The sequence below is a fragment of the Liolophura sinensis genome, chromosome 10 (assembly GCF_032854445.1).
Source record: "Liolophura sinensis isolate JHLJ2023 chromosome 10, CUHK_Ljap_v2, whole genome shotgun sequence".
Lineage (NCBI taxonomy): Eukaryota > Metazoa > Mollusca > Polyplacophora > Chitonida > Chitonidae > Liolophura > Liolophura sinensis.
Window position 1 is genome coordinate 22736893 of NC_088304.1, and position 23588 is coordinate 22760480.

Sequence of the window (23588 nt, forward strand, 5' to 3'; positions counted from 1 at the left end):
ATCCAAATGGATTGATCTATAATTTTCGGATACCGTATACCCATCGAAGCGCTATAAGGCCGACTTTGCTAAACAGCGGGAGAGGAAATTTTATGTCTAAAATTTATATATATATATATATATATATATATATATATATATATATATATATATATATATATATATATATGTATAATAATTAATATATCATATTTATACTTAGAAACAGAGCGATGTTTAAAATGATCGGCGAAAAACCCAAGTCATTAAATGAAATAAAATAAAAAGATTTGTAACCTGTGAAAACACGAAAAAAATATCGGTCGAGGCCTTTTTCAAGTGTCGGACTCGTAACATCCAGCGTATAATATTTTAATTCCACTCAACAAAATCTTTGTTTCACAGTACTGCTACAAGATGGCTGCCAAAGACGAGATAGATCGGTTGAAGAATCTGTTAGGGTTACAGCCACATCCCGCAGGTTTTGGGAGCTTCGTGGAAAACTGGCGGGCAGAGAGACAAGTGACGTTTGTGCATCCTACCAGGTGCGTATAAGGGGAACAGTTCTCACCAGTCCAAATTGGATGGCAGGCGAAAGTTGCACATCCCAGTCTCTCGATGGTAATTTCGCCCCTAGTGGTTATTTTGCTCTTATATTGGTTACAACTTTATGTACAGCTATATTTATGCCTCCAGCTCTATGTACAGCCATATTTATGATTCCAGCTATATGTACAGCTATATTTATGAGTCAGCTCTATGTACAGCCATATTTATGATTCCAGCTATATGAACAGCTATATTTATGACTCCAGCTAGGCCTATATCTACACCTTTATTTACTAATACAGCTCTGTAGAGTTTTATTTACTACTCCGGCTCTGTATAGCTTTATTTACTATTACGGCTCTGTACAGCTTTATTTACGACTACGGCTCTGTACAGCTTTATTTAATACTACGGCTCTGTACAGCTTTATTTAATACTACGGCTCTGTACAGCTTTATTTACGACTACAGTTCCAAGTAGAGAGTCATTCACGACTCTACCTCTGTGTACAACTGTACTTATGACCACGGCTCTATGTACAGCTTTATTTACGACTACAGTTCCATGTAGAGCGTCATTCACGACTCTACCTCTGTGTACAACTGTATTTTTGACCACGGCTCTATGTACAGCTTTATTTACGACTTCACATCTATGTACAGTTTTAGATAGTAAGATAGTGCTATTTGACAACATTTTCTAAGCATTTGTGAAGTGCTAAATTCTTTCGGGAAAAGTTTTAATCATAAAACATAATTATATACATGCATTCCCACCTCCACCACTGGCAAAATGTTGGATTTAACATTTTTAAAGCTATATGTGTCAGTTTAATGACAGGGCTTCTACCCGTTCAAGACTCGCGTATATATCCCACCAATCTAGTCAGACAGTTAAATCATTCTCCATCCTTTCTCCAGTCACGACGGCCCAAGATCTTCCTCTTCCAGCATATACTTCATGTTAGAAGGAACGAATTTCATCAGCTTTCACCTGTTATTGTCGGATGAGTTCTTCTACTGGCACGCTGGGGGCAAAGTAAAGGTAAGGTTGTTGCTTGGGAATCCGTGCTAAGAGTGGATAGTTGTGAGTTCAAAAATGGATCTTTGCGATTTGTCATAATTTATTTTATATATTTATTTGATTGGTGTTTTACGCCGTACTCAAGAATATTTCACTTATACGACGGCGGCCAGCATTATGGTGGGTGGAAACCGGGCAGAGCCCGGGGGAAACCCACGACCATCCGCAGGTTGCTGACAGACCTTCCCACGTATGGCCAGAGAGGAAGCCAGCATGAGCTGGACTTGAACTCACGGCCACCACATTGGTGAGAGACTCCTGGGTCATTACGCTGCGCTAGCGCGCTAACCAACTGAGCCATGGGGGCCCCTACGATTTGTCATAATGACTAACGTCACTATGTGTGGGTCAACATATTTATTGCGTCCGAGCCTTTAGTCATTGGCTGTAGCGTCAGTAAGCAAGTTGAATAATGGCCTAGAGATTACGCCCAAGGACCATGAAGCTGTCTTAAGCAAGTCAGACTTAGTCTTAATATCCCAGTTTTCTTGAGTAAATTTTTATTTTAATGCGTTCAGATTTCGTAAACTTCCATAACAAAACTGAAAATTAGCTTCAAAAGTGATAAAACAAGTTAAGGACCTGTCTCACTAAGCTATGTTAGGAAAACGGTACAAAGGTCCCGAGACGACGATCAAACTCCGGCGTCAACACAACTGACCTTACGCGTCAACACCAATGACCGCCCTCATCCTCACAACTGATCTTGGGGGCAAACACCACTGACCTTACGCGTCAACAACACTGACCTTTCGTGTCAACACCACTCACCTTTCGTGTCAACACAACGGACCTTCCGCGCCAACACCACTGACCTTTCCGCGTCAACACTACTGGCCTTTCTGCGTCAACACCACTGACCTTACCCGTGAACACCACTGAGCTTACCGGTCAACACCACTGACCTTACCCGTCAATACGACTGACCTTGCCTGTCAACATCACTGACCGTGCGCATCAACACATCTGACCTTCTGCGTCTACACCACAGTGTCTGCTCCTGATAGAAATAAGAGTAAAAAAAAAAATCTTGAGTAGGGCGTTAACCGTCAATCAATTGATCAGTCAATCAGTGTATAATCTCAATCATGTCTGTTTGATTCTTACCACTCAGATCCACCTGATCGATAAAGATGGCAACCATAGCTCGCATCTTTTGGGGGACACCCTGAAAAACCCTGAGTGTCGGTATTACGTGGCGGTCCCTCACGACACATGGTACGCAGCGGAGATAATCGAAAACGCCCCCTATGTGCTATACAGCGCTGTTGTTGCGCCAGGTGCGTCCAAGACATCTTCTGCTTTCACAACAAGACAATCGCTATACCAAATTTAAGTTATTTCTTAAAATCTTTGATCTAAATTTCTCTCATTTTGTCTGTGTTTTCACCAGGATGGGAGCTTCGTGACTGGACAGAAGGGAAAAAGGATGAACTTTCCAAACAATATCCGCAACACAAGGAGAAATTTGAGAAACTGTGTTATATTTAAACTTTATTCTGATCAATCTGCATTACGCCCGAAAGGCGGAATAATGAAAGTAAGCATTCCGTAACAGATGACACCTGGCCAAAATTGCAGTCAGAACCCACACTGTAAGGAGTATGGAAGTGTGTTCATACGTTTCAAATGTGGTTATTGAAAGCTGGGCATAACCTGTTTCTTCCAATTTTTGGACACCTGGCCTAATCTTTTGGGCGCTTTTGATTTAGCGCTTTTTACATGAAGTACCCTAAAACTGTTTTAATCCAACAGCTTAGCATTGTGGAGAAATAAACAGGCTTATTTACCATCTATGCCATGGTGAAATGATCTACTGGCTAAGCTGTTAGTGGGAATGGTGACAGTTCTGAACTCCCCGGTGTGCCTGGCCCTAATGATTGGCCGGTGTCATTGTACTATAATTGGCTTCTAAATGTGTCAAGTCTGGTGTCACTTTCGCCATGGTGTTGTTGTGCAGCAGCACTCCGTGAATTTGGCCGCACTATGTCCTACCTGCTAAATACCATGCATAAGGACACGTGTCTATCAGACGTGTCTGTCATTCAAACTGAAAAAGTGAAATTATGTTCAAAGCGGCGCTAGAAATCTCAAAGCAAACATTGGCCTCCCTGGCCGTCGGTGAGCGCGCCAGTGCGGCGCAGTGAACCTCTCACGAATGCTGTCAGCATAAGTTCATAAGTCAGCATAAGTTCATAAGTCAGCATAAGTTCATAAGTCCAGCTCATGCTGGCTTCCTCTCCAGCCGTACGTAGGAAGGTCTGTCAGTGACCTGCGGATGGTCGTGGTTTTCATGGTTTGTGTAAAACGTCCTTTTCTCCCACAATAATGCTGGTCGTCGCCGTATAAGTGAAGTATTCTTCTGTACAGGGTAAAACACCCATCAAATAAATAAATAAAATAAATAAATCAAAATAAACACCTGACATTATAGAGTTGCACATTGTTCGTCAAGTGTGATGATCTGGTAGCTCCCACAGTGGTTGGCCTGTGCCCAGTTTCACAAAAAACTCGTACATGTACGATGATTGCACATACAGGAGAATGGCGAGGTAATAATGACGTACAAAATATCGTCCAACAAATGTACGATAAATAAAATGTCGTACGCCGCTTTGTGAAACTAGGCCCTAGTACCTGGGGGAAGTCGGTGGTTTACTGGCACTCCAGATCAAACCCGGGCCGGGTCATACCAAAGACTTTAAAAATTTTCAATGTTGCTGCCTCGCTTGGAGCGTATGTATGTATATATGTATGTATGGATGGATGGATGGATGGATGCATGCATGCATGCATGCATGTATGCACACACACACACTCACATAACACACACACACACACACACACACAGGGAGTCCAGCTCATGCCGGCTTCCTCTCCGACTACGTGGGAAGGTCTTCCAGAAACTTGCGGCTGATCGTGAGTTTCCCCCGGGTTGTATATCCATCGTCCGTGTTGAATCACATCAAAGCACAACTCTGGTACATTTTGATTAACGACAATTTACAGATCTTTATACTATGATAAACCATTCGAATACTGATTTAATTCCTTCACCTAGAACATTTCTTGTGTGTTTCCATCGTCACTGAAAACTGTTGACTGCTTCTGTTTACATAAATCCATCCTAATTTCTTACTTTATATAAATTCAGTTGGTTAACGGGCTAGCGCAGCGTAATGACCCAAGAGCCTCTCACCAATGCGGTCGCTGTGAGTTCAAGCCCAGCTCATGCTGGCTTCCTCTATGTGGGAAGGTCTGCCAGCAACCTGCGGATGGTCGTGGCTCTCCCCCAGGCACTGCCCGGTTTCCACCCACCATAATGCTGGCCGCCGTCGTATAAGTGAAATATTCTTGAGTACGGGTTAAAACACCAATGAAATAAATAAATAAATACTTTACATACTTTCTTGGTAGCCTGTGTTTTACGTTGTTTTGGGAATTCATATTACGATTATTGACCTGAAACGTCCATTATGGTTGAGAAAAAAAACTAACGTTTTTCACGACACACAATCCCGAATTAAGGTGTTTCGATATGTGCAATTTTCTTTCTTCTGCTGGGATACTAACATTGCCGTGTCAGTTATTCTTGGTTTGGTTGAACATTCAAGGGAGATAACACCGATGCAATACTTGTCAAATAAAAAACATGCGAAGTTATCTCCCCCGATTCACTCGGAAGAAGCGCTAAAAAAGGAGTTGGGTTTATTTTTCCGTGAAAATCGCTTTCTGTCGAAGATTGAGTGACCAGCGTCATTGATACGTTGATGTAAAAGGCTTTTATCGATTAGGTGAGCCATAAAATTATATTTTTAAACTGTTTGACTTATTTTGCGTTCAACGACTTTAAATAAAGAAATGTCGATATTTGAACACTGTATAGCACGCCACTGACTGTAACAACAACAACTTCATACAAATTCATAAAGGTATGTTACATTAGACATTTGTCAGACTGCGTTGCTCGGTAAGAGTTAACCCACTCTGCAGCTAGAGTGAATTAAATCCTTAGTTCCTAGTTTTGTGAGACAACTGTCTTGTAAGACAATAGCAAGGACTAGAACATAGAGAGCGTTTGATTTTGTTTATTTATTTATTTGATGGGTGTTTTACGGTGTATATTTCACTTACACAACGGCAGCCAGCATTATGGTGGAAGAAAACCGGGCAGAGCCTGGGGGAAAACCCATATACAGCCGGAGAGGAAACCAGGATGAGCTGGACTTAAACTCACTGCGACCGCTCAAGTCCAGTTCATGTTGGCTTACCGGTACTTTAAGTTACAAATAAATATACAGGTTTGGAGATTGATAAAGAAAAAAGTGAAAAAATACATGCAGGCCTATGTAGATAATGTTGCATTAATTAAATTTAGAAGTCAGACATCTCATCAAAAAGCAAGTGTTGGCCTGTCGATTTTGACACTGACATAAGTTTCAAAAACTGCATGTAGTTTCAATCTTCATGAGTACTCTGGAGTTCAGTTGTGGTTGTGCAGATTAAAGACTTAAGGTTTGGTTTGAAAACCTCCTTTCACCCTGGAGAAGCTAGGGGGAGCCAGGAGAAGGAGCCAGGAGGAGCCACTTGCCTTGACACTATGGTCCATGAAGTGGAGAATTTCTACGGAGTCTACCTGCTGTACAACGTCAACCCAAAGTTCAAAGGTCGCACCTATATCGGGTTTACGGTTGACCCTAATCGACGTGTCAAGCAGCACAACACAGGCAAGCATGCAGGGGGCGCATGGAGAACGAGTGGGAAGGGACCGTGGTGAGTACATGTAGTGACATGACAGTGTCACATGGTATCAGGATACAATTAGTTAGATGGTTACTCAGTGATAGGATATGCAAATCTTTTCACTTAGTAACCATGTGAGGATTATTGACACCATATATTTGTGTATCCTATCACTTAGTAACAATGTGAGGATTATTGACACCATATATTTGCGGATCCTATAAATTGGTAACCATGTGAGGATTATTGACACCATATATTTGCGTATCCTATAAATTGGTAACCATGTGGGGATTATTGACACCATATATTTGCGGATCCTATAAATTGGTAACCATGTGAGGATTATTGACACCATATATTTGCGTATCGTATCACTTAGTAACCATGTGAGGATTATTGACACCATATATTTGCGTATCCTATAAATTGGTAACCATGTGGGGATTATTGACACCATATATTTGCGTATCCTATCACTTAGTAACCATGTGAGGATTATTGACACCATATATTTGCGTATCCTATAAATTGGTAACCATGTGGGGATTATTGACACCATATATTTGCGTATCCTATCACTTAGTAACCATGTGAGGATTATTGACACCATATATTTGCGTATCCTATAAATTGGTAACCATGTGGGGATTATTGACACCATATATTTGCGTATCCTATCACTTAGTAACCATGTGAGGATTATTGACACCATATATATTATTCACAACCCAGTGGAGATAAACTAGCGAGCAGACATATTTGATGTTGTCGGAAGGATTCGAGAATATATCTGTACCCCACGTAACTGTTGTTGTCCAATGAAAAGCAGAATGTTTTGTCTGATGCAGGATAGATGTACATGCTGTCCTGTGTTCACAGGGGACAGGGATTATCTTTTTTTAACACAATATCTATCCTTCCACAAGTCCATTTATTCATGACCCAGGAGCCTCCCACAAATGCATTCGCTGTGAGTTCAAGTCCAGCTCATTCTGACATCCTCTACAGCTGTATGGCCGTGGGTTTCCCCCTGGCTCTGCCTGGTTTCTCCCCACCATAATGCTGTCTACCTTCTTATAAGTGAAATATTCTTAAACACCAATCTAATAAATAAATAAATAAATATAGGGATGTAGCACTAATACCAATCAGTTTACGCTGATTCATTTTCTGCTTTCTGAACCAACCGAATGAAAGTAGGAAGTTATAATTCCTGAACTTTCACACATACTAAGCTGTTCACTATAAAGCCCAAGGGGATTAATTGTGTCAGTCACTTTTTTGGGCTCAAGACATGGCCCGCCTTCATCAGTTACTTTACCACGGTTTCATAGTTTACCATGGGCATAAAACTGACTACCATCGTATTTAAGTGAATACTTCCTGATTATTAGTTAAACAACAATCAATGTAAATAGATAAATGTTGTGTAGGACGAGTGTTAATGAGTGGCGTTGTCATCCAAGATATATATATCTTAGATGCCAAATTATGGGTTAATAAAAGTAGGAGTGAAGAGTGTAACATACTGTGTCAGCAGTGAGCAGGACAATCAGCCAATCCACAATAACCCAGGAGCCTCTCACCAATGCTTACTCACCAGTCATACATGGGAAGGTCTGCCAGCAACCTGGATATGGTCTGGGTCATGGGTTTCCCCAGGGCTCTACTTGGTTTCCTTCCCCCAACCATAATACTGGCTGCTGTCGTATTAGTGATGTATTGTTTGGTAGGATATAAGGTTCCATTCAGATCAATAAATAAATAAAAAAAGTCAACTAATCATCAGGTTTATGTGTGTTTCTCTGTTAAACAGGGAGATGGTGATCATCACTCACGGTTTTCCCAATGAGATCTCTGCCTTAAGAGTAAGTACTACCTGAGTAGACAAAGGTGTTGTTGAATGTTGTATACCAGTGTTGTTGCCTTTTAATGATTCATTTATATAACCCCATTGTGATGTCAGAGACGGGTTATAGCACTCTTCTCGTAAGTGGGAGAGCCAGGTTCAAGAACCAGACTCATCATGCTCGTTAAAAATTTCAAAATCAGAAATTTACTTGCTCCCCCGAATTGGCTGAGCGTATTAAGGGGATAGCTTCCCTCAGGCTGTGTTTGGTTTTTCCCCCACTATAATGCTGGTCACGTTTGTAAAAGTGAAATGTTCTTGAGTACAGCCTAAAACACCAATCAGATAATAAACAAACATAAAGGGATAAATGTAGGTCAATTTCTGGTTGACTCGGTGTCATTATAACATGTTACAGGTAACTCTACATACTGGGGCAACTGGGTCTGGTGGATAGCATGCCAGCACTGCACATTCACATAACGCAGTCGCTGTGAGTTCAAGTCCAGCTCATGCTGGCTTCCTCTCTGGCCCATACGTGGGAAGAACTGCAGCAATCTGCGGATGGTCATGGGTTCCCCCCAGGCTCTGCCTGGTTTCCTCCCACCATAATACAGCTGCCGTTGTATAAGTGACATATTGTTGAGCATGGCGTAAAACATCAATCATATAAATAATCTGGGTCTGGTGACTTCAACATGATCTTTCAGTAAGGCAGCACTATGAAGTTAACAGCTCTGGGAACAGCCTGCTACAAATTAACACAACTGGCGTATGACAAAAGTAGTGTCCAAAGCAGCATGAAACCTCAAGCAGACAAAAAATATGGTTTTGTTTGTGTTGTTCATATTACTGGCATTCTGAAAGCTGTACACATTTTCCGAATCCAGTCACTGTAGTTTGGTAGTTTTCTGTCAGATTCCCTTATTTTTCGCCATGTGATCACTTTTACAACCTCTGTTTAAAGGGAAAGAACACTCTAACAAGGAGTATATGTACGACGAAAGACCATTAAGTCCACAAAAATAGTTGGATTTATTGTTTTGGAATTTTTTTAAGGGAGTGAAATATATATAAAACTTTGGATTCTGTGGTAGCCTTTTCTGACCATATTGGGACCAATGATGTCACATGAAGTTTTTGACACTTGACATGCATAAACTGCCAGATAGAGCTACATACACATGACTGCATTCGCCAAATGTACATTAAAATGAACTATTTTAAGTAAAAAGTATGCATTTGACGTCCGGGGCCTCTGTGGCTTAGTTGGTTAGCGCGCTAGCGCAGAGTAATGACCCAGGAGTCTCTCACTAATGCTGTCGCTGTGAGTTCAAGTCCAGCTCATGCTGGCTTCCTCTCCGGCTGTATGTGGAAAGGTCTTCCAGCAACCTGCAGATGGTCGTGGGTTTCCCCCAAGCTGTGGCCTGTTCCCACCATAATGCTGGCCGCCGTCGAATAAGTGAAATATTCTTGAGTACGGCATAAAACACCAATCAAATAAATAAATAAATAAATGGATTTGACGTCACTGGTACCTTCTGGGTCACTATACAGATCACTCTAGAATCTGATTTTTTAAAACCATTTTTTTCAGTTGCGAAAATTCTAAAGAAATAAATTAAATTGTTTTCCTGGACAGTGTTTAATAGCCTTTCATTTGATATATATTTCATTTTAGTGTTTTCCTTCCCTGTAATCAGAGAAATCTTCATAGTATAAAACATTTACCATTTTTTTCGTCCTCAGTTCGAATGGGCCTGGCAGAACCCTGGCAAATCTCGCAGACTATCTCATCTGCCGGGCAAAACCCGTAAGGAAACCGCCTACCAGTACCGATTCCGGATATTTTCCGAAATGTTACGTACGGGTCCCTGGAACCGGCTGGCGCTGACGGTGCGCTGGCTCAAACAGGAGTACCAGTTGGATTTCTCACCAGAATGCCCTCCCCCTCTTCACATGGCCATTGCGTACGGCCCAGTCAAGGCCGTCAGGCTCAAAGACGCACCGTCAAAGCGAAAGAAAAAACAGCCAGATTCCGAAGAGAGCAACACTGAAATGAGCGCAGGTGAAGATGTGACTTCAGTTAGCGGAGAGATGTGCTGCATTTGCCAGGGAGGCTTCATGGTAAGTAGAACATCGCCTTGTCATAAAACAGTAAACTCATATACTTATTGCATGGATTAGAATAGTGCACATTTAGTGCTCAGTTAGTTAAACTGTTGTCATAATTTGATTAGAATGGCGATGATATCCGCTATTGAATTACTTGTGAACTTGTTTGCAGCAAATACCACTTTCATTAATGTAAATTTTGTCATGGCTTCTCTTCATCTCATAAATAATATTCAACTGGCAGTGTTTTTATCATTGAACCCTAAATGGCGTTCATTGAAAATACATGTATTTTTACTACATGAATTTGTGCAGTTGTCATGGATGGTTTTTGTTTCGGCAAGGCTCAGGACAGGTTTGTTGATTTGGGGGGCCACCCAGTTGACGTCGATTTACACTGGGGAATAATTTAATGCGCGTGTGAAGACGCCGTAAATGTGACTTACTGTCGATCCAACACATTGGAAGCAGTTATTCCCCCTAACTCTCCCAACACTTTGGTCGATACAGAGCTAAATTCCGCAATTAGAACAAAGTCATGAATGTCACAGGGATCGCAGTGTAGGAAGTGATATCAGAAACTCACAGGAAAATCACTTTCTCAACCTCTGTTTCAAGTATGAACAACTTGATTCAAGCCAAACTGTACATAATTTTATAACTGCAGACTGAAAGCAAATAATTCTGTGCGAGGACACCATTGGTACGGCTAAGCCTGAACATGCCTACGTGTTTGTCTAGTTGTGGCAGTGATGCGAGATGAGCATCAAGAAGAAGTATGACATCCCACAGGTACCAAAGAAGCGGCACCTGCACTGAATAAAGAGGTACCATGTTATAAATAAACTGGTCATGTTGTTTTTGTTGTTATGCAGTGCAAGGCAGAAATTATGCGCTGCTACAGGCCAGAGTGTCACATGACTGCCCACATGGTCTGCTTGTCTCGGCTGTTCCTCACGGGAGCAGGAGCCGCCACAGAGGACGGCTGTTGTCCACTACAGGTGATACCTGTGGGTGGGATGTGCCCATCCTGTGCCCAGGAGCTGTTATGGGGAGATCTCATCAGATACAAACAGGGCTGTTTCCAAGCCATTCAAGAGGTAGGAATAATGCCGCTGTCAGGTGTATGGTTATCTCTCTGTGTAGCTGTATTGTCATCAGTGAATGTTAAACATTGACATAAAATGTATCTTGGAGATTTTGTTTGTATAATATACGATACGGTATCTAAATGCTGTTTCAAACTTTATGGTATTATTTTATGATTTTATTTATTTATTTAATGAGTGTTTTACACTGTGCTCAAGAATGTTTCATTTATACAATGGCAGTCAGCGTTGTGGTGGGAGGAAATTGGGCATATCCTTAGTGTAAGCCCATGACGATCTACTGGCAGACCTTCACACGTACACAGGAAGGTAGGGAGCCAGTCTTAGCTGGACTTAAACTCACAGCCACCACATTAGTGAGAGACTCTTAAATCATGGTGCTGTGCTACCACACGGGGGCCCCTCATGGAAAGGGGGAACAGATTTCAAACTCACAAGGGAGATAACCATATATAATGAAATGTCAATTACAAATTGTACCTGTCCAGCCACAGAGTAGGCTAATGTCACTGCACATTACCATTTGGTTGCCACATGAATGTGTACATGTATTGTTAGTTATTTATTTGATTGGTGTTTTACGCTGTACTCAAGAATATTGCATTTATACGACGGCTGCCAACATTATGGTGGGAGGAATCCATGTAGAGCCCTGAAGGAAACCCACAACCATCCACAGGATGCTGCCAGACCTTCCCACTTAGGGCTGGAGAGAAAGCCAGGATGAGCTGGACTTGAACTCACAGCGACCGCCTTGGTGAGAGGCTCCTGCGTCATTATGCTGCGCTAGCACGCCAACTAACTGAGCCACAGAGGCTCTTGTATTATTAGTGGAAAGTATCATACATGTACACATTACTGTGGTAACGTTTTAAGATCCACTGAAAATATCTGACAAGGTGCATTCGAAATCCACATCTTGACTGGCCTATTGCTTATTGAGGGAGCCTCCGTGGCTCAGTCGGTTAGCGTGCTAGCGCAGCATAATGACCCAGTAGCCTCTCACCAATGCCGTCGCTGTGAGTTCAAGTCCAGCTCATGCTGGCTTCCTCTCCGGCCTTCCTCTGTGGATGGTCGTGGGTTTCCCCCGGGCTCTGCCCAGTTTCCACCCACCATAATGCTGGCCGCCGTCGTATCAGTGAAACATTCTTGAGTACGGCGTAAAACACCAATCAAATAAATGAATAAATAAATTAAAACAATTGCTTATTGAGTACAGGAAGTACAGACAACCACTTAAATTTCTCCTCTCACATCTTCATTCAGTAGGCATTGGCCTCTACATAACAGCATGTGTAACATGTCATCCATCACCTGCAAACTCTACTGGGCTATCATAGGATGTAAATACTGTTTAATTTACTTGTAGGAAACGTCTTCAGATGGTCACTGGACAAATGATTTGCAGGCAAGTCAGGACAACATATGACCAGTGGATTCGTGAAGATTTTTTCTGCCATCAACTAGTGGACAGGCAAGTTACAGTCTGGTGAGCTAGTGTGTCATACAAAAGGATTTTGTTGACAATCTTACAGGGCAGTGAGCTACATGAATATTTTGTCTGCCATCAACCAGTGGACAAAAAAGTTACAGGCCAGTAAGCTAGTGTGTCATACATGAGGATTTTGTCTGCCATCAACCAGTGGACAAACATCTTACAGGCCGGTGACCTAGTGTGTCATACATGAGGAATTTGTCGGCCATCAGCCAGTGGACAAACATCTTACAGGCCGGTGAGCTAGTGTGTCATACATGAGGAGTTCATCGGCCATCAACCAGTGGACAAACATCTTACAGGCCAGTGAGCTAGTGTGTCATACATGAGGATTTTGTCGGCCATCAACCAGTGGACAAACAAGTTACAGGCCGGTAAGCTAGTGTGTCATACATGAGGATTTTGTCGGCCATCAACCAGTGGACAAAAAAGTTACTGGCCAGTGACCTAGTTTGTCATGCATGAGGATTTTGTCGGACATCAACCAGTGGACAAACAAGTTACAGGCCAGTGAGCTAGTGTGTCATACATGAGGATTTTGTCTGCCATCAACCAGTGGACAAACATCTTACAGGCCAGTGAGCTAGTGTGTCATACATGAGGAGTTCATCGGCCATCAACCAGTGGACAAGCAATTTACAGGCCAGTGAGCTAGTGTGTCATACATGAGGATTTTGTCTGCCATCAACCAGTGGACAAACAAGTTACAAGCCGGTAAGCTAGTGTGACATACATGAGGATTTTGTCGGCCATCAACCAGTGGACAAACATCTTACAGGCCAGTGAGCTAGTGTGTCATACATGAGGATTTTGTCGGCCATCAACCAGTGGACAAACATCTTACAGGCCGGTGAGCTAGTGTGTCATACATGAGGAGTTCATCGGCCATCAACCAGTGGACAAACATCTTACAGGCCAGTGAGCTAGTGTGTCATACATGAGGATTTTGTCGGCCATCAACCAGTGGACAAACAAGTTACAGGCCGGTAAGCTAGTGTGTCATACATGAGGATTTTGTCGGCCATCAACCAGTGGACAAAAAAGTTACTGGCCAGTGACCTAGTTTGTCATACATGAGGATTTTGTCGGACATCAACCAGTGGACAAACAAGTTACAGGCCAGTGAGCTAGTGTGTCATACATGAGGATTTTGTCTGCCATCAACCAGTGGACAAACATCTTACAGGCCAGTGAGCTAGTGTGTCATACATGAGGAGTTCATCGGCCATTAACCAGTGGACAAGCAAGTTACAGGCCAGTGAGCTAGTGTGTCATACATGAGGATTTTGTCTGCCATCAACCAGTGGACAAACAAGTTACAAGCCGGTAAGCTAGTGTGACATACATGAGGATTTTGTCGGCCATCAACCAGTGGACAAACATCTTACAGGCCAGTGAGCTAGTGTGTCATACATGAGGATTTTGTCGGCCATCAACCAGTGGACAAACATCTTACAGGCCAGTGAGCTAGTGAGTCATACATGAAGATTTTGTCTGCCATCAACCAGTGGACAAACATCTTATAGGCCAGTGAGCTAGTGTGTTATACATGAGGATTTTGTCTGCCATCAACCAGTGGACAAACATCTTACAGGCCAGTGAGCTAGTGTGTTATACATGAGGATTTTGTCTGCCATCAACCAGTGGACAAACGTCTGGCAGGCCGGTGAGCTAGTGTGTTATACATGAGGAGTTTGTCTGTCATGCCAACACATACCAACAACTCTCACCAATGCTGTCGCTGTGAGTTCAAGTCCAGGAAAACGGCCCGGAAAGCACAGTTGGTAGAGCGTCCGCTTCGGGAGCGGTAGATCCAGGATCAATCCTTGATCGAGTCACACCTAAGACTTTAAAAGAGGAAGTTGTAACTTCCTCGCTTGGCGTTCAGCATGAAGGGGATAGTGCAACGACTGGTTTACCCATATCAGTATAATGGCTCGGGCGGGTCAGCTTACTTGCCTTCGGTAAGTCGTCTCAGTGAAGCAGCACTAAATAAAAGATCGGTGGAAATCCGTCCTGCAACAAGTAGGCACATTACACGCACATGCACTCTAAGGATTCCTTTGTCGTCATATGACTGAAAAATTGTTGAGTATGACGTTAAACCCCAAGCACTCACTCACTCACTCAAGTCCAGGAAATTTGGCCCGTCACATGGGGAATGTGTAATGTGAAAACCCTAATGATTCATTCTGGAAGATGCTCCCTCTGTTATTTTTACAATTTCTCATTTTTAGGTATTTATTTGGGAAATTTAAAATTTTAAGAATTGTACATTTACACACGCATTTATTATACATAATTTAATGTGATCTCATTTATTCAGTGGAGATCATTGTTGGTATGTGTACATGCACTGTGTATATTCAGTGGAGATCATTATTGGTATGTGTACATGCACTGTGTGTATTCAGTGGAGATCATTTTTGGTATGTGTGCAAGCATTGTGTATATTCAGCGGAGATCATTGTTGATATGTGTACATGCACTGTATATTCAGTGGAGATCGTTGTTGGTATGTGTGCAAGCACTGTGGATATTCAGTGGAGATCGTTGTTGGTATGTGTGCAAGCATTGTGTATATTCAGCGGAGATCATTGTTGGTATGTGTACATGCACTGTGTGTATTCAGTGGAGATCATTTTTGGTATGTGTGCAAGCATTGTGTATATTCAGCGGAGATCATTGTTGATATGTGTACATGCACTGTGTATATTCAGTGGAGATCGTTGTTGGTATGTGTGCAAGCACTGTGGATATTCAGTGGAGATCGTTGTTGGTATGTGTGCATGCACTGTGTATATTCAGTGGAAATCATTGTTGGTGTGTGTACATTCACTGTGTATAGTCAGTAAATTTCTTGTAAGATTCAGAACAGCCGGCCAACATAATACTCGCGTAAGATACCAATCTAATAAATAAATCAAATAAAACAGTCGGATTGTAGCTGCAATAACAGAAAACTTGTCTTCTGCTTGATATTAAAATTAGCTGCATCATTATGTATTGTGGCTATCATGACACCATAAGCGAATAAAGTATTGCATTTCTGCATATTTTGAGTTTTCTTTTTGAAATGCTCAAGGTTATTCTTCTTATAAACTACAATTTTGTGGACAGGCTACCAAGAAAACCACTGGATAACATCTGCTGAAACTGTACATGGAGCAGTTAACCTGCTAGTGTAGTCTGAAGTAGTGCACATCCAAAATGTGTTTACCAGTATTTACGGTAAATGACGCTCATCGGTTACTGTCGTTGAGAGAAAGAGCAAGAAAGAAAAGGGTGATTAGACCCTGTCCGTTTCATCACCCTGCATGACAGCTATGGTCTCTAATCCCTGTCACTTGGGGTCGAGCCTGTGACAGCAAGGCGTGAAGGGCTCCCAAAGTGCCATGTGCATTACTAATTATACCTATGAATTAGTACCAAGGCAGACAATGACTATCACAACCCTGTAAATTCCAGACAGTGTCTCGATTTGTGGCCATGCCAAATAAGCTATGTACCAGTTCTATAATGCACTGTGCAGATCTCGAAACGGCTTACGTATAATTGTTTGGGTATTCATGTGGAAGTCACGTCCCACCATTATTTTGTGAAAGGTTGTCTATTCAGAGCCTTCATTATGCAAGAAATATTTGTACATATGTATTTCAGAAACAAATGGGTTTCACTGAGAAATGTGTAAAGAACTCGGTGGTCACGATCAGTCTCCAGGGAGTTTTCTCCGAATTCCCATTCATCAGAAAATGGCGAGCATAAAACAAGCAAGCGCATCTGTTGTGAAGTACACAAATTATGATTAAAACTGAAGAAAACATGAACTGTTGGTGGTAGGAGCATAGACTGATAGTGGAGTGTGTTTATTACATTTGGGAACTGTCCACATCGTCATCTGATCACCCTAGATGATGTCCCGCGGTGCCCAATCAGTAAGAGTCACAACCAACTGCATGAATCATGGAATACACTTTCCAAGTCTTAGGGACGAAATTTACCGTATATGAAAAACTTTGACAACCATCATGACACAGGACTATAGTTGGTGTGTAAATTACAATGTAAATTAAGGTTTAGCGGACCAGTTGGATCGAAGAATACATGTCTGAGGCAACCTTGTCCTGAGGATTATGAATTTCAAAGAATTATTCCCATTCCAGCTGTGGTTTTCATGTAACAGCCTCCACCTTTTGAACAGACAGCTATCCTTTTAGGGAAGTATTGTTGAGAACAAAGTAATGTAGCACCAGATACACGAATCTATTGAATCACCGTGCTAAAATCTTGTACACGATTACAATCATCTCAAACCTCTTGATGAAAAAGGGCGTCAGCTCGGACCACTACCTCCTGACCTGTGAGGACGGCAGCTCAGAGCTCTAGTTGTTGACCAGTGAGGGCTTCAGCTCGGACCACCGGCTGTTGACCAATGAGGGCTTCAGCTCAGACCACCGGCTATTAACCATTGAGGGCTTCAGCTCAAACCACCGGATGTTGACCAATGAGGGACTTAGCTCAAATCACTAGATGTTGACCAGTGAGGGCTTCAGCCCAGACTACCGGCTGTTAACCATTGAAGGCTTCAGCTCAGGCCTCTAGATGTTGACCAATGAGAGCATCAACTCAGACCACCGGCTGTTGTCCATTGAGGGCGTCAGCTCAGACCACTATTCATTGACCCGTGAGGTCTTTAGCTCGGATCACCGGCTGTTAACCAATGAGGGCTTTAACCCACACCATTAGAACAATGTTGGACAATAAGGGCTTCAGCTCAGACCACTAGCCGCTGACCAGTGAGGGCGTCACCTCAGAGAACTAGCTATTGACCACTAAGGACTTCAGCCCAGGACTTCAGCTGGTTAACCAATGAGAGTCTCAGCTCAGACCACCGGCTGTTGACCAGTGAGGGCTTCAGCTCGGACCAGTAGCTGTTAACCAGTGGGGGTGTCACCTCAGACCACTAGCTGTTAACCAATGAGGGCCTTAGCTCAGACCACCATCTGTTGACCATTAGGGCTTTAGCTCAGACCACCGGCTGCTGACCAGTGAAGGCCTCAGCTCGGACCTCTAGCTACTAATCAGTGAGGGCAATTGTTTTTGCTAAATTTAAAATATAATAACTTAAAATATTTTCTTTTTTCTTCTCTCTAATCTTTCTGTCAATGTTTATGGATATGGCGACCTAATTTCCGCTCATAGGGATGGTTTAAAAAAAATAAAATCCGAGAATAAAAATACTAGCAGTTATTTTAAAATTTATTTTAGTGACACTTGATCAAAGGGATTGCGTGGTAAGTTCTACAACTTGTATAACTTTACAATATTTTATTCAAAAAATTGGCTGAGGATACAATTCTAATATAATAATATAACAGAAAGAAAACAATGACGGGGAAAGGTAACGAGAAAGTATGGACAGGTAGGGAAAGCATAGGTGGAAAAAGTGTGAAAACAGAAAAAAATAGGAACATAAAAAAGAAACAGATAGTGCGACGAAGTTAGTGCGAGCGAAATGGAAAACGAAATGTACCATTAGTTCAGATATATTCAGTAAAGTATCTTATAGATTATTGAAACGGTTGTTATTTGTATGCACAGCATTGAAGATCTGTACACTTCTTGGGGAAGATGTGTTGTCATATAGAGGTTCTGCAATAGTGTGGTTTTGAATTTGTTCTATAATGATGACCCGAGTGAGTGAGTGTGTGCTTGGGGTTTAACGTCGTATTTAACAATTTTTCAGTCATATGACAACGAAGGAATCCTTAGAGTGCATGTAATGTGCCTCCTTGTTGCAGAACGGGTTCCCACCGCTCTTTTATCTAGTGCTGTTTCACTGAGACGACTTACCGAAGGCAAGTAAGCCGACCCGCCCGAGCCATTATACTGATACAGGTCAACCAGCTGTTGCACTATCCCCTTCATGCTGAACGCCAAGCGAAGAGGTTGCAGTTTCCTCTTTTAAGGTTTTAGGTGTGACTCGTCCCAGTATTGACCCTGGATCCATCACTCCCGAAGATGACGCGCACTACGAACCGTTCTATCGGGGCGTAATGATGGCTCGAGAGTGAGCGTACAAGGGGCAATGCAGTAAATAATGGGCATTTTCCACATGGTGGCCGCATCTACAGACACATGCATCAGTTAGAGTGACTGTAGATCATGCACTTATGTCTTATCTTTGTATACCAGTAGGTTTTAGCCATATCGCTCATATAGCCGCGCCGTTGTAGATACGCAGTAGTGTTTCTAAATGTAACCTTTACCTTCCTCCTTCAAGGAAGAGCTCTTCAGTCCCTAAAGCCACCACACCGAATCCAGTCAAGCGTGTTAAATGATGGTGCGGAATCGCATTAACAGAATTCTCAGTGATCTGATAAGAACGCTATCTACAGCATCTTTGAAACACTGTTTTTGTGTCACTTGAGAGCCCAGTAGTCACGGCACAATTGTCAGGATCCGAGCACCGTATCATGAATATTGTCAATAACTGCAGATCGATAGCTGAATCGGAACTCGCCTTTTCACAGCGACGGACAGACTCGAGAAAAACTCTTTTCACCTGGTGTAGCAAGGGGTCATAAGTTTATCGACTGTGAAGACGCTGTCTGGATAGTTGGCGTCCTGGTCATATATCGTGTTAGTGATAACGGCATACGTACATAAAAATTATGTATGATCATCAAACCTTGGGGCAGCTCTAGGCCTCACGTGACTTATGCTGTCAGTACCTTGATGTCAGGCGGTTGGCTGCCAACGCCTTAAAATAGCCACGCTAGGTTTGGCTCTCAGGTGAATGTTATGCAAAAAGATTACAACATAGAGAGTAAAACCAGACCAACGACGACAGTGTGATATCTCACAAATGGTTAGGTCAACCGGTGAAATACGGCCTCCTGTCAGTTTACCTCTATAGTTCGGATTTTATTTTAACTGTTCATGCAGATGCTTAAATAGTAACAGCTTAAAGAAAATGGCATAAGCAGAATTAGGTCAAATAAACGGTATATTTTTGGAGTACAGTGTAAAACACCAGTCAGACGTGGAACGAAAGGTGGTACGAATTAACCAAAATAAGTCCTGAATTTATTAAAACTCCGTAACGGTTTTCGGCACACATATAGTCCATATATAGCCCTTTGCACTCAGCCATTTTAATCTTTATGTATTCAGCAGTAATCTGACACGTGACCTCCACATATGGGGGAAATTGCACTTTTTCGAACTTCAGTCGCAAGATGCGACAAAACTATGCATCGCAGAAAAGAAATAAGAAGCAGATACGTGGTCAGAACATCAAATTACGCCAGGTAACATATTTAAACTATTAAACTTAAAATACTTAGAAAATTTTGGTCACCCGACAACTTCGGTAATCAGTGCATTTCCATAATTTGAAATATGTAACTGATATTTGCACGCTTCACTTGCCCCAAAGTGTTCTATCTGCAGTCTAAAGTAAAGCTCAATCAAATAAACCACTTCTCAAGAAAAAAAAACGTAAACGGTTTCTGTAAATTGCAACATGGCGGCAGGCGTAGGTCACGCTGAAAATTTGAACATTGGATATGAACCGGGAGAGACTGGACTTGAACCGCAGACTGCTGGGACTGGTAGTCTAGTGGCTATTAGTTCAATGCAAATGGGGTAAAAAGAGAAAAAGATTGGCATGAATTGACTGAACTTCATCCGCAGACGGCTAGATACGATGCCCACTGGGGCTTCTGTTAAGACCAGTGAAAATAAAATAGAAAACGTTGATCTCAGTGCTGGGCCACATGTAAAGAGATTGTGACTTTGGTTGCGAGAGTGTTCACGTGACCTACTACCGCTGGCGTCAGACATAATTTTTGAAGTTTTTGTTGTTTTTTGCGTCATAACGTGAAAACTATACAAAGTACAAAAATAATTCTTGTAGATCTTTAACCCTGGCGTCACTTAGTAACAGACAGTGTTTGTTAAATCATTTTAAGCTTTTTAGTAGACCTATTTTTAGCCTAATTTGCATACTCGTTTTGACTCTTAGTAGGGTGATCCACATGGAAACTGTGCACGAAAATTTTATATCGATAGTTTTCTTTTATTTTAAACATCATTTATTGTGTTAAACAAGTACACATTAAGGCGAAGACTTATTCTGTGTACATATCTTGTGCAAATATCTTGTGCAATTACCCTAAACGCAAATTTTTGTTACATTAAATGATAAATACATGTACAATTACTAAATCCCTGTGTGGTCAGCGAATCCCCGTTATTATGTTGGTTGGTCTACCCGAGGGTATAAGACAGGTGTATAACAGATAAAAAGAAAATAAAAAAAAAAATAAAAAAATATATATGTGTAGATGCTTCAATGCACCCGAACAGATTAATCGACGCACGATAGTTACCAAGGCTATTACCCATGATTAAGGAAACAAAGATATCGATGGAATCGTGCGACAAACCCCTGCGGGAACAACCGGTCCTACAATACATTCGTATATCATCAAAGGAAAGAAACAGCAACGCGCCTAGTTTGAAATATTTACAAACAAAACAATAGTAATACTATATGTACAACCATACTAATCCGTCGAAGGAGTTATGTGGTGAGATTTTACGGTTCCATGAGAAAACGTGGAGAAAATATACATTACGCTTTACCTGTTCAGGTATGCAATGTTTATTTATTTATTTATTTATTTGATTGGTGCTTTCCACCGTACTTAAGAATATTTCACCTATACGACGGCCGCCAGCATTATGGTGGTTGAAAACCGGGCAGAGAAACCCAGCATGAGCTGGACTTGAACTCACAGCGACCGCAAAGCAATACGTACACTAGCTAAATATGTGGTATGCCCATGCATGATTTAATGTGATAGACATTGGAGTGATATGGCTTAATTTACAGGATGGGTGAGTGAGCTTCTATCTACGGAAACAGTCAGTCGTAAATGTATATGAGGCTTTTGACTGACTTTGTGGCATGTCATAGATATTTGTACAACAAAAGCCAACGATAGTATGTGGCAATAATATTAGTAACAACACCCACAATTACCTACAACGTTGTGGAGAAGAAACTTTTTAAAGCTTATAAAAAAAAAATCGAAATGGCCGTTAAATCACTTTACTGTATAAACAACACAAAACGTTCAAAGTTGCTTTATATGTTCGTTATTTAAACTCCATAGTTTGTTTTTTCTACCTTTACTGGTTTTGGGGATATTACAGTTTTGGGAATTGACAAATAATAATAATAATGAAAGATGTTACGTTCCTTACAGCAATACAAGTGGCCAAGCATCGATACTCAACTGAATGTCAAATAACAAAATACCATGAAAGTAATGCACTGAACTAACCTGCCACCATCGGAAAAATTTAGCTTTTTTATATTCTAACACACATAGCGACGAATAGCTTTATTTAACTGCTGTAGTACATAGACAATGGAAAATTCAACACTTTCAGCCAACATGTACAAATTGGAACAGTATTTACAAAAAAAAAAACAGGCAACATGCAGAAAAAAACCTGACAAAAATGAAAAATAATCAACTGGGTTTGGTTACAATGCGTCTAGTGGTGAAAAGCACCTCAGCGTCTTGATCGAGTTAGGCCTTGGCGATCACCGTACCTGGTTAAGTATGTACATTTCAGGTTGCTCGACACATGGTGTGCAATGACCCCACTCTAGTGTCCCATCTGGTTTGCCTGGGCTCATTTCAGTTTTGAAAACGGCCGAGGACAGAGTGCATGTAGGCGACAGGAAATGTTAAGAAACTATAAAGATGTGAAATTTGGGTCTATATACATAGAAGGAGTGTGTTGTTTTCTTTAAAAAAAAGATCCTCAGTCCAAAGTCATGCTGTAGAGTTTCGTAGTTTGTGTTCTGTTCCACATCCAAGGGCCCGTCTTTTCCTTACGGGCAATTAAGGTCTAGACCCGAATAGAAACTGGAAACCGCGATATTTCTTTAACGGCTGAATTTGTTCTAATAAAAGTAACATGTTTTGGGCTCGTCATGACTCAAGGTACATATGTGGATAGACATTTTTCGTAGTTTTTCGGCATCGCTTTGGACTTATATTCCTGATAGCACAGGGGTATGGGGGAATGTCGTCGGGAATGCTGAGAATTACGGTGCTGGCTGTACGTGCAAAGATTGAAAATTGTCCTTTGATAGCTCTGGAGAGCAGGGAGAGTTGTTCATTTCTCGGTTTGAGTGACGGTAGGGTGGTGTCATCTAAATATTTCTAGCGAACAAACTATATATCGTAGCTCAAATATGTTGGCATGCATCAGAAACTACATGTCTCGGGTTACAATTAGACCCAAGTCTTAAGTTTTTAGCTTTGGTGGTTCTCGAGTTACAGGCCATTGATATTACGTGACTGAACACAGTTTTCGACCATTTCTCAAAATGTTACAAAGATAGGCAAAATCCGAAAGCAGATTCGGAATCAACCTTTCCAAATACACCAGAATAGATAAAAACATTATCAAACTTAGACACTTTTTATGAGGTTATAAGTTCAGCCAATAGCGAGTTAGAGATTTTTTCAAACTTGTTGTAAATAGGATCACCCTACAAGTATGCCAAATTTCAAAAGAATCCGTTCGTTGGTTCTTGAGAAGAAGATTTTTTAAAGGTTTTCAATAAATCAAT

At 41.6% G+C, this 23588-nt stretch overlaps 2 protein-coding genes across 2 annotated transcripts; both read left to right on the plus strand.

Annotated features, from left to right (window-relative positions):
* The first annotated feature begins 388 nt into the window (after window positions 1–388).
* Window positions 389–3770, plus strand: LOC135477227 (uncharacterized). Its single transcript, XM_064757397.1, has 4 exons — window positions 389–524; window positions 1449–1572; window positions 2726–2891; window positions 3005–3770. Exons 1-4 carry the CDS (start codon window positions 397–399, stop codon window positions 3100–3102), a joined length of 516 nt encoding a protein of 171 aa, XP_064613467.1. The 5' UTR covers window positions 389–396; the 3' UTR covers window positions 3103–3770.
* Window positions 3771–5288: 1518 nt separating this feature from the next.
* On the plus strand, window positions 5289–13752 carry LOC135476681 (structure-specific endonuclease subunit slx1-like). The gene is made up of 6 exons (XM_064756790.1): window positions 5289–5405; window positions 6113–6384; window positions 8174–8225; window positions 9956–10333; window positions 11197–11421; window positions 12800–13752. Exons 2-6 carry the CDS (start codon window positions 6212–6214, stop codon window positions 12857–12859), a joined length of 888 nt encoding a protein of 295 aa, XP_064612860.1. The 5' UTR covers window positions 5289–5405; window positions 6113–6211; the 3' UTR covers window positions 12860–13752.
* The last annotated feature ends 9836 nt before the right edge of the window (window positions 13753–23588 follow it).